Raw genomic sequence first — 12,201 nt, forward strand, 5'->3', positions numbered from 1 at the left:
TCATATTCTCCTTCCTCCGGAGCCAGTCGCCTTCTGGCAATTGAAGTAAACAGCAGCCACCGGAGCTCCCAGATTGTAAAGCTCGGCGAAGTCTTTGGTGCTGAAATTCTGACGCAACTCCGGTGCATACACAGTCTGCCTTCCCAGTTGCCGAAACAACACAAAAACAAACCTGTGAATCCCCACCGTCGGCCGTGGACTCTCATAACACAACAGCTCTTTCCCTGCACAACATTCTTTCATAAGTCTCTTACCGCCATCAAATTTAGCTAGCTTCAATATATAAAATGATTACCAAGAACAAGCCTGGTTTTATTTTACCCATCATTTTATGATACGTGAGTCTGCATAAAGAATCATAATGGTGATGGAAGACTAAAGTTGCAGTAGGGTTTTCAGAAACCCGAGGAGTAGCAGGTTACAGTGAAGTGGAAGAGTTAAAACTTAGCTCGAAGGGTCAATGATGATGATATTGGGTGCCAGAAACAGGAAGAAAGTTTTCGGCCTTTGATAGATTGACAGGTAGTTTGCAGAGATTCCATGTTTAATACGAACCCAGAGATGGAACAGAAATTAAAATCACAACATGATACGAATCAACAAATTTCACAAACAATTATCTGTTTTCCTCTTGAAAGTATACATTTTAAAGAGCAAAATAATCAAATTAAAGTTCAGAAACTCACCAAAGGTTGCTCCTGTAGTTGCTGGAATATCACTCACCATCCTAGAAATTCATCATTTTGAGCAAGTTAATACAAATATAATCAATGAGAAAGTTTTGGTACAATATTTTTTGCTTGTAGTGAAAGAAAGATGAAATGGGCACTGGTGGATCAATAAAAGAGGTTTCAATGTGATAAAATAGAGAAGAAATCATATAGTTTTGAGTAAGTGCAAAAATATATACAGAGACTCTTCAAATTATGTCCAGAAAAATGAAACCTAGTACATCGAAAATTAGTCTGATCCTGGCGACCCTATTTTTTTTTTTGATTCCTTCACTCATTCAGTCGATGGAAGAACACTCAGAGAGAAAGAAGAGAGAAAAAAGCTGTCTCTTTCGTTTATCCAGATTGGCATAAAACACTTTCGGCCACCTATTTTTGCGAGAAGATACTGATTTTTATTTTGAAAAAGGAAAAACAAGAAGCTAGTTACCAATGCAAGTACTCCCTCAAACTGGGAACACTTGGGCTTGGAGCATCAGGATCCACCATCACCTGAAATGTGATTAAAAAAAATTCAACCATAACCAGAAACCCAAGAAGAAAAAAACCCTAGACGAGGAAGAAGAAAAGGGATGGAAGTTAATAACCAAAGTGTAGAATTCTCTGAGATCAGTGCCACCAATATCAACCCTAGGTTGATTTGCAACTTGAGAGGGCTTGAGCTCAACACCATTGCTGACTTCCTTGCTGCTATAGCTCACTTTGAGGCTAACGGACTTAGTGAATTCATCAAGAACGTCTCCAATAACTCTGCCGACTGCAAGAGGATCTCTCATACTACTCTCCCTAGCCATAATACTGAAGAACGAATATAAGAAATTAATTGAATTCAACTTAGAATATTCTAATGAAGTGAAGTTCACTTTGGGTATATGTGAGTTTACTATTGAATGCAAGAGGTCTTTATATATTACTCTATGTGGTACCACTTTTAAATATCTTTAGTTAGTAGGGCTCGTTAGAATCTGACTTTTTTTTTCTTCTTTTAAGAGTAATATTATATATATAAATAAATTTTATTAACTTATTTATACCATTTAATATATCAGTGTATGATAAAGTGATTTTAAAGTAAGAAAATCACTTTAAAATTTCTGATAACTCTGAGGCTATAGTTGACTTCCTTGCTGCTATAGCTCACTCTGAGGCTAACGGACTTAGTGAATTCATCAAGAACGTCTCCGATAACTCTGGCGACTGCAAGAGGATCTCTCAAACTACTCTTCCTAGCCATGATACTGAAGAACGAATATAAGAAATTAACTGAATTTAAGTTAGAATATTCTAGTGAAGTGAAGTTCACTTAGAGTATATGTGAGTTTACTAGTGAATGCAAGAGGTCTTTATATATTACTCTAGATGGTATCACTTTTATATATCTTTAGTTAGTAGGCCTCGTTAGAATCTGGCTTTTTTTTCTTCTTTTAAGAGTAATATTATATATATAAATAAATTTTATTAACTTATTCATACCATTTAATATATCAGTGTATGATAAAGTGATTTTAAAGTAAGAAAATCACTTTCAAATCTTTGATAACTCTGAGGCTATAACTGATTTCCTTGCTACTATAGCTCACTCTGAGGCTAACGGACTTAGTCAATTCATCAAGAAAGTCTCCGATAACTCTACCGACTATAAGAGGATCTCTCAAACTACTCTCCCTAGCCATGATATTGAAGAACGAATATAAGAAATTAACTGAATTCAAGTTAGAATATTCTAGTGAAGTGAAGTTCACTTAGAGTATATGTGAGTTTACTAGTGAATGTAAGAGGTCTTTATATATTACGCTGTGTGGTACCACTTTTATATATCTTTAGTTAGTAGGCCCTGTTAGAATCTGACTTTTTTTTTTCTTTTTAGAGTAATATTATTATATAAATAAATTTTATTAACTTATTTATACCATTTAATATATCAGCGTATGATAAGATGATTTTAAAATAAGAAAAAAAGTTAATAATTAAATCATCTAGTTATATATTACCAAATTAATTTGTATGGATAAGTTAATAAAATTTGTTTGTACGTATAAATAGTTTCATCCATTTATAAATAAATTTTTCAACTAAAAATTTTGTTTAAATTCATGATTCCTAAACCTTGGTGGTAAATACAATAAACTCTATACGGTAGTACAATAGAAAGCAAATTTAAAGTGAAAGTGGACCTCTGTCTATCTCATCATATTCTAATTCAAAACAATATTTATGCTCCAGTACGTACCCAAAAAAAAAATATTTATGCTCAAGTCGGTCCACATGAAGCATCAATCCCTATCATTTTGCATCATGTCTAAATCAGTTCACTTGGTTAAGGATCATCAAAACAAAAAATAATGATTTAAACCCTCAAAATTAAAAAAAAAAATGTGAAAAGAGTATAAAAGTTTTGTTAATATGTTATATCTAGGAGCGTTTTGCTTTATTTGATGATTAAAATATGTTTCGACAACATGAAAGTTGATATAAATAAAGTAATTAAACTATATTTGTATACTTATAATGATATATCATTTATAACCCTTAACTAATATTTTTCGAAGTTTTAAACTAGATGAATAAATTTTTCTTCTTTAATTTATCTTATGGCATAACAATTTTAGTAACTGAAAAGAAAGCTACAATTATGAATATTATCCATGAAAATTCTAAACAGTCATTTCAATTTTAGACTGTCTCCTAAATTTCCTTTTAAAACTCCAATTAACCCCTAAGCTCCATGCTCATGCATATCATGCTAAGTTTCAATAGGGTTTCAGAAAGGACAAATGAAGAAGAAGTAAGAAGAAAATAAAGTTTTCTTGAAGATCAAATTTGCTATGTTATTGTGGTTAATGGTCAGGATCAACAAGAGGATTGAAATTGAAATGACATCATGAGGCAGAGAGGAGAAATCATGGTTATTTTAATTTTTGTTGCTAGTGAGGAATATATTTAAACAATCGAAATATCCATTGATATGGAACTAATACGACCTAAATATTCATTAGCTCTTAAAAGAACACTTGTAAAAGGGATTAAAGGAATGGTATGAAAAAATTGACAATGTTATCCAAGCAAATAGAGAGAGAGAGAGAGAGAGAAAATTCTTGATAAAATTCTCTTGAGAAAATTGGTGGACAGAAAGACTCCAACTATCACATTGAACAGTATAAAGAATCAAAGAGAGTAAGTCCCACAATTGCCCAGAATCAAAACTCAAACCGAGATTCGAAGGACATTAGCATATCTTCGCAATGTTTGACGGTTTATTTCGAAAACATGTGTATACCTTCCACGAAATCACAGTGACTGACCAGAGATTAAACTTATGAGTGTAAAAAAAAATAATGAAATTTAAGAGGGTAAATGTGTAATTTTAAGAATTATATTGATATTTTTCTATATATAAATCAATAATTTTTCAAATTCAAGAGGGGTCAATTGACCACCCTTGACCCCTCTGGTATGCACTACAAAATCATATATAATTCCACGCATATTTAAACTCAAAATTTATCTAGATTGATAGTGATTTTTGAGTTCTTAATATAATGTACATATAATGATAAAATAATGGATAACCCCAACAAATATCTGATGGGAAACAAACTGACCCAGATAATGACATGGAGAATTTCATTCAAAGGCAAAATTATATGTGATATAAAGTTGACTGTCTTTAAATATGAGGTGGAGAAGAATTGTGATTTCTCCATCATTCTAGTATCGTTTCCACTTGAGGAAGGCTCCCCTGTGACCAGCTCTTTAATTTCTTTATAAAAGAATTAGAAAATTAAAGATCCAATGGTATTTCTTACTTCTTGGAATAAAGAAAATTTAAAAAAAATTTGAACCACACAAAAATAGATATTTTTTGGTTGGGATCCTTTTTATTATTTGTTTTTCGTAGGAAGATCTTTGTCTTGATCTTTGTAACAAGCACATGCCATCTTATGATTCATGTAATTCCCAATAATTTGAATTTCTTTAAAGCACTCCCTGTTTTTGTAATATAAATATTAATGACATATTTTGATACTCTAATAATTACTTATTTACTGAAAATTCTGCCATTTTTTGCAGAGAGATAACGTTGGACTACAAATTTCGACTGCCCAACTGTTCCATCCGATGAGCCAGCAACGGCAAAATAAATTACAAAGAACTTGAAAAAAGCATAAAATTAATAATTATCGAATCCACCATAAAAAGTCAAAAGAAATATAAGGTGAATTGACTGATTATTTTTCTTTTTTCTTTTTTTTGTTTTGAAAGAAAATTCGAATGTGAATAAAAAACCTTTTTAGGATAAAATAGAGAATAAAACAAAAAAGGGTAATGGAAATAGCTTTAAAACTTTTGGTATCTTCCAATGGTTTATTAAATACAGTGAATATGTCTGGGGGTACATCACGGAATCGGCAAAAAGATGGAAAATGACGATACATAGAATAAATTAGCAATATCGTTTTGGGTCCATGCATGAAATGAAAACACACTTATAAGATACCATTTTATGAATAGCAATATTATTTTTAAATATATAATTAAGTATATAGATATGTACCATTATATGATTAGAGATTACCTTTATTCTTAATTCAAAATTATCAAATCATATGATAATATAATTCTTTCAAGTTTGAATACTGCATATTAAGAATATCATCATGCAAATGAGTGTGTTTTGTTAATCGTCGAATGACTTATGAGTAAATTCAAATTGTTAATTGTTGTTGTTTTAATAAAACGATGTGTATCAATTAAGTCAATACGTTGTCGTTTCTATAATGACTATTGAACATGGGTGCTTTTATAAGAAGGTCCTCTATAACTCTTCTTTTTCATTATTCGAACAAAAAATCTCTCGCTCTCTCTCGATTGCTTGGTTGCTCAAGGAAGAATATGCATTCGTGTGCTCGTCAAAGGAAAATCTAATGGTTAGTGATTATACTATTTACAATTATTTTTTTTTAAATTGAACTGATCTTATCGTTTTTCATTAAATTACCACTCTAACATCGGTGCTTTAAATAAACAGATTGTAACCCTAATATTAATTGATAAATACAATAAAAAAAACCGTATGTTCTATAAATTCTTTGGTGTGTTTTACAATTTTTTATCAGTGTTGTTTTTAGTTTAAGTTTTAATGTAGAATAGTAGGAAAAATGTATAATTCTAGAGAAGTATTATCTGTTTACTTCCTTCAATCTGTATTTTTTGCTGTTATTTATTATATACATATTGAGAGCATTTGGACAGTACATGGGCTGAATAGCACCACACCTAAGCTTTATAGAAGATATAAAGACTGAGATGATATTGAGCCCCTTTTTGCATTGATTCAAAGCCCTTTACAACTTATAGGTGGGCTGTCATTTCATTATATATGTTAATTAGGATGTATCTAATTCAAACTGCTAAAATTAAGATTGTTGTTGAATTTGAATAACCTGAGTTCAAATTGAAGAAATTTTAGTTTCTTTGAGTTCGGTTTGAGATTAACATCTTATCAGTGTTGCCGCATCAATCCTTGTTTCGATGGTGATTATAAAGACTAAGATGATATAGAGCCCATTTTGCATTGCTTCAAAGCCTTATGCAACTGATAAATGGGTTGTCATTTCATTATATATGCTAACCAGAGATGTATTCAATCCGAATTGTTTAAGCTAAGATTGTTGTTCAATTTGAACAAGCTGAAGAAGTTTTAGCTTTTTGAATTTGGTTTGCGATTGATGCCTCATCGGCATTATTATATCAACGCTCGTTTTTGTTGGTAATTTTTTTTTTTTTGCTAGTGTTAATGTTTACTAATAGAGTAAGTTGATATCGATTTTAACCAAATTCAAAATTTTCATTGTTTGGACTTAACTTAAATGTAGTCCACCCGTACTGCAAATTAGAAAAAATACGCCTCTTGGGTTGCATCCCCTTTTCCTTTCGGTTTTACATAGAAAATAATGAAAATTTTATATTATAAAATAATTGGACTGGCAATCAATCAATTCTAGTTAATGGTTTCTGAATAAAATAAAGTTACCTAATTCTTCTTATGATGTCGAAGAATCAGCAGATACGTTGGTGAAGGGGCTGAGGGCGAAAGGCTACTTGAACACAAAGCTATCTACTTTAGCTATTAGATTTGAATCGAATTGACTCACGTGTGTTTATTAACTTGGGCTGAGCTTGCCTGGGGAACTATCTTGGTTGATACAAAACTTGGCCGAAAGCCTAAGCTTGGGATCAGAGTTGGGTCAGGCCTACCTGTGCTTTAGGCTTGAATTTGGTTGATGTGATAAGGCTGGGAAATTATCTTGGTTTTTACAAAACTTGGCCGAAGCCTAAGCTGGGGCTCAGACTTGGGTCAGGCCTAGCTGAGCTTTAGGCCTGAATTTGGTTGATGTGAGAAGGGTTTTTTATTTTTATTTTTTAAATTTTACTTTAGTAGCTGGGGTTGGATGTGATTTTAGAGGAGTAAAATTAAGTCTTCCCACCAAAGATTTAGCTTAAAAACACTTTCTCATCCATTTATAGGATAAATAACATATTTCATTCAAAATGAAACACTGTTAACCGAAAATGGTTTTAAAATAGTGTTAGGATATGAAATTATTATATTATTTCTATCTATCTAACTATTTAAAATTATCATATTACCCAAAATTAATATAAATTTAAAAAATCCATTTATTAAATTTATATCAAAGTTCTCTTTTTCTTATTTTCTCACACACACACCATTTTAATCCTTATATTTCAATTGACAATCTCACTTTTAATGACTCTTCTCTAGCATTGATTTGACTTCCACAAACACCTCTGGCATCGATATATCCATCTCTGATTCATTCTTTTAACGATATAGTTGTTTCTATCTTATTTCATGTCAATGAAATCCAACAACTCCTTTCACGTGCCGATCTTCTTCTTTTCAGTTTTCTTTGGTGTCAATTACAACTTTTGGTAGCTTATCCCACCAATATCATCACAGTGTCAACTTTACCATTGATGATGGTGAGATTATAATTGAATAGCAATTAGGTTTTTTGGGGTGTAAATACAAGTTTTTAAACTTATTATAGGGCTGTGTATGATATTTAAAATGTCTATGTTTGATATATAAAATGATTTTTTTTTAATAAATTTATGGATGATGAAATTACTGTTTTACTCTTGAATTGTTATTTTTTTTCATTATTGAGATTCTTTATGAATTGTGTTAGGTTGACTTGAAATAAATTTCATGTCAAAAAATTCAACTCTAACCTGATATTTTTTAAATAGTGTCATATTGGGTTAATGGATTGTATTAAAAATTGTTAGCTTTAGATTGGATGTAATTTTAGTGGAGTAAATTGCATTTTCTCAGCTAAGGTTTGGCCTAAAAAACACTTTTTCACCTCTTAATAGCAAAAATAACGCAATTCATTCAAAATGAAACATTGTTAACTGAAAATAATTTTAAAACAGTGTTAGGATATAAAATTATTATATTATTTCTAACTATCTAACTATTTAAAATTATCATATTACCCTAAATTAATATAAATTTAAACAGCCTGTTTAAATATTGAATTTACATCAAAGTTCTCTTCTTCTCATTTTCTTTCACCTACATCATCTTAATCCTTAGATTTCAACTGACATTTTCACTTCTAATGACTCTTCTTTAGCATTGATTTGACTTCTACTTCTACAAACACCTTGGTCATTGATATATCCATACCTGATTCATTTCTTCGACAATATAGTTGTTTCTATCTTATTTCATGTCGATGAATTCCAACAGCTCATTCTATGCTTCAATCTTTTTCTTTTCAGTTCCCTTTGATGTCAATTATAACTTTTAGTAGCTCATCCCACCGATATCATCACAATGTCAACTTTACCATTGATGATTGTAAAATTACAATTGAATAGTAGCTAGGTTTTTAGGGGTGTAAATATAAGTTTTTAAACTTATTAACAGACAACATTATGATGTTTAAAACGTTTAGGCTTGATATATAAAATGGTTTTTTTTTTTTAAATTTATAAATGGTGAAATTAGTGTTTCACTCTTTAATTGTTAATTTTTTCATTATTAAGATTCTTTATTGTTTTAAAGTTGTTTTCTAAATTTATACATATGTAGTTCCTTATATTTGTTTACTAATAAAAAATAGAGTAATGCTATGCATCCCATTTTAAGTACAAAATTGGATATATATTGGTGTATGTCATTTTGTGATTAAACGTTATTTGATTCTTAATTCAAAATCATCAAATCACTTAAAGACATACATTAAGTATATACTCAAAATTGATATATATAATTTTATTATATAAAATAACACATATTGCACTATTTAAACACCGTTAAATATTAAACAAATGTGTAAATGTGAACATAATAATAGTAGAATTAGCTTAGAATGATCGAATTTACAGTTAAGATTGATTTTAAATTTATTATTGAACAATCAAAATTAAAGTTAAAATTGATCTTAATACTTGAATCTAATGGTTTTTTTAATTTGACATCATCTTTTAGATATGAGATATTACAAATAAAAGTTACAAATGGATAGAGTTTAAATTGCAGTTTAAGGTTTCGTTATAATGTTAGGGATGGGGTCTCTATCAATTTAACTATCGATGTGACTTTCATTGCCTGAACGTAGCTTGTGTAATGCCTAAATCTTTTTAATGAATTACATATCAAGAAATCTAATGAAGGGTGCTTAAATGGTGTAATATCCTGACACATCCTTGTACGCTCAATATATATGAATCTACTATGTAAATAATTTTCTTTTATCACATATCTAATAAAATATGTCTTATTGTATATCGATTATCAATGTCAGACCCGATATGGGTTAAGAATAGTTAATTAACCTTTTTGACTTGAAAAATCATTAGTTTAAATGTATATAAAAGATCAATATACCCTCAAAAATTTTATATTTATTATTTTAGATTTAATTATTTTTTAAAATATCACCCTATTTTTTACTTTTATTCACTTATGATTCTTTTAAGTTTTGTCTCTGACTCTGTCACGGTTAATTATTATAATATATTTTAATAAAAAAAGATTATGTTATACATCTAATGTTGTAATTTTCTAATTGTGTGCTGACTAAGCATGCTTTATGTTACACAGAATATATCTAATGGACAACAAATGTACCGAGAAAATAACAGGTTGAATTTGATTGGAGGCAACATATAAAGTTGTATGCTTTTGAATATGTGATGGAGAATTGTTCTAAGTTCCCCATCAAGCTAATCCTTTCCATTTAAGGAAGGTTCTCGTATGAACCATGTAATTTTTTATTATTAAGAAAAAAACGTAAAGCAGCCAATCATATTTCTACACTGCTCCTCGGAATATAATATATAAGAAAATATCTTAATCCACAAACAATTTATCTTTATTTTGGGGTCCAATTTTTGCCTACTTTTTTTTTTAGTTTGTTTTACTCCTTGGAACATTTCAACTGGCACGTGACATTTTATTGAAAGTATAACTTTCCATGATTTTTCTAGTGTACACTTTCAATCAAGTTGATAATTACAATCAAAATAATTTAAATTATTAATTAAGTTGATGAATTTAGAGGTGTTATTGGGCCGGGTCCATCCAAAAGGGTCTTGTCTTACACTATAACGTGCTGACCCGGTCTGATGCTATTCACATAAAATTAAAAAATTAATAATTATAATATTAAAAATTAATTTTTCATTAAAATTAATAGGTTAACATGGTCTGATCTATATATATTGGGGTTAGGTCGTGAGTTTTATACATTCTATAAGTTGGCTCAGCTCGAAGGCATACTATTGTAGTGAGCCTTAGGCCAGACTTGACTTATGGGTCATGCAAGAGCTATCTAATCTAAAGACATTTCTAATTAGAACTCAGACATAATATCTTGAAATTTCTTTCACATTTTAGAAGAATGCAGATAAGTGATTATAATTCCCATAAATATTTATTATGAATTATATATTTATATATATAATAAAAATATGTATACTCAACCTTAAATATTTAATTACAAACTCAAATAATATTATCATCAACTAAAGAGAGGTCATTTCCAACTCTTCTTTCATTATCAATATCTTGTTATAATTTTCAAATGCATGCCTTCAAAATAAAGTATCATATCAAAATATGAAAAAATAATAATTAAATTGTCATACAGAAATTGATTAATATTTGATTTATTTATTTACTTTTGTTTTTTTTTTGGGTTGCTTTTGAACAGAAGGAAGTGATTTGGACTTTGACGTAAAATGATGGGGATCAATGCTTTGGACCGACTTCCAAATAATTTGTATATGTTATACTTTGCCTAGGGAAAGTAGTATTTCTGATAAAGATCCTTCCCTTGTTGGGAGGAGAAGTTCTTGACAATTTTACTAAGTCAGTTTCTCTTAATGTCAGCTATGGAAACTGGGTTTTGTCGACAATGGCGACCTAGAGTTTTTGTTGGTGGAACTGATCTCGGGACCTTCTTCACTTTGGTATGCCTCAACACTCTTTCCTTCTTCGCCTCTTCGAATTCTACTTAACGTTTCTTGAAGTATTCATCTTCTATGATTCCTTTTCTGGGAGAGTTTATTCATGCATGGATTAGAAGTAAACGTTGAATCTGCATATTAGATTTATACTTGATAATTTATATATTTTTAATCATTTAAGTAAAAACTAAAATCTATAGGTAGTCATGGTGGCTCCTGATGCACCAAGCCCTAGTAATCAAAATCTGAGAGAATACTTTAAACTTTTCCTCCTTTAATCAAGTTTTTACACAAAGAATGATAGTTAAATTAAAACCCACCATTGCAAGTTAGAATAAAAGATATTTATTATGCTTTTTTCGTCTGAAAGTGAAAGGAAGAAATTAAAATTATCGAGTATTTTGCTTGAATGGATGATCTTCTGCTTTGCATTAAGTTCCTTTCGTATCATGACAGAGATCGATGGAAGCAGATGGACCTACGTGTGTACTAAATTATCTATCATACATATGATGAAATTCTTTTATCTTTTTGGTTAATCTCAATAGAATAATTTGAGTACTATCTATATATATATATATATATGTATATGTATGTATGTATGTATGTATGTATGTATGTATGTGTATACGTGCACGCATGCATAGTAATGTAACTGAGGAGTGGTTTAATGGGGTTGGTAATGTAGCGAATTAGTTTTATACATGTGTTAGTTTAGTTTCCATACCTTTTCTCTTCGAATCTATCGATGAATTTTACAAATTTATTGTTATAAATTTAACCCAAAACCAAGTCAACATTGCATGAGAGTATTAGAACATTAGTCATATAATATGAACCCTTCCAATCCAAATAAGGGTGAATATAAACCGAATCGAATTTAAACACTTATAAACTTGAGTTTGACTAAAATAAAAAAATGATTTAACTCGAGTTTATCGAATTAAAATTAGTTTGAGCT

General features: G+C 29.9%; 1 protein-coding gene and 1 long non-coding RNA gene across 3 annotated transcripts; one reads left to right on the forward strand and one right to left on the reverse strand.

Moving 5' to 3' along the window:
• LOC123208285 (protein HEADING DATE 3A-like) lies at positions 1-4,847 on the reverse strand. 2 transcript variants are annotated; one of them, XM_044625669.1, is made up of 5 exons: positions 4,822-4,847; positions 1,319-1,502; positions 1,162-1,223; positions 687-727; positions 1-224 (listed from the first exon to the last, which is right to left on the reverse strand). In XM_044625669.1, exons 1-5 carry the CDS (start codon positions 4,845-4,847, stop codon positions 1-3), a joined length of 537 nt encoding a protein of 178 aa, XP_044481604.1. The 2 variants fall into 2 exon arrangements, with proteins under 2 accessions (XP_044481604.1, XP_044481605.1); XM_044625670.1 differs by lacking the exon at positions 4,822-4,847 and having other exon boundaries at positions 1,319-1,525.
• A 732-nt stretch (positions 4,848-5,579) lies between these two features.
• LOC123199168 lies at positions 5,580-11,800 on the forward strand. Its single transcript, XR_006498223.1, has 4 exons — positions 5,580-5,659; positions 10,985-11,053; positions 11,164-11,243; positions 11,697-11,800. It is a non-coding gene; the product is annotated as an uncharacterized LOC123199168 (long non-coding RNA).
• Positions 11,801-12,201: the final 401 nt, after the last annotated feature.

Source organism: Mangifera indica, chromosome 2 (assembly GCF_011075055.1).
Source record: "Mangifera indica cultivar Alphonso chromosome 2, CATAS_Mindica_2.1, whole genome shotgun sequence".
Taxonomy (NCBI): Eukaryota; Viridiplantae; Streptophyta; class Magnoliopsida; order Sapindales; family Anacardiaceae; genus Mangifera; species Mangifera indica.

Coding starts and splice junctions, on each gene's coding strand:
- LOC123208285 (XM_044625669.1), bottom strand. CDS start 4,847: ATGGAACAGTTGGGCAGTCGAAATTT. Junction 1,224..1,318: donor TCAGAGAATTCTACACTTTG/GTTATTAACTTC, acceptor ATCACATTTCAG/GTGATGGTGGATCCTGATGC. Junction 728..1,161: donor TTGAGGGAGTACTTGCATTG/GTAACTAGCTTC, acceptor ATGAATTTCTAG/GATGGTGAGTGATATTCCAG.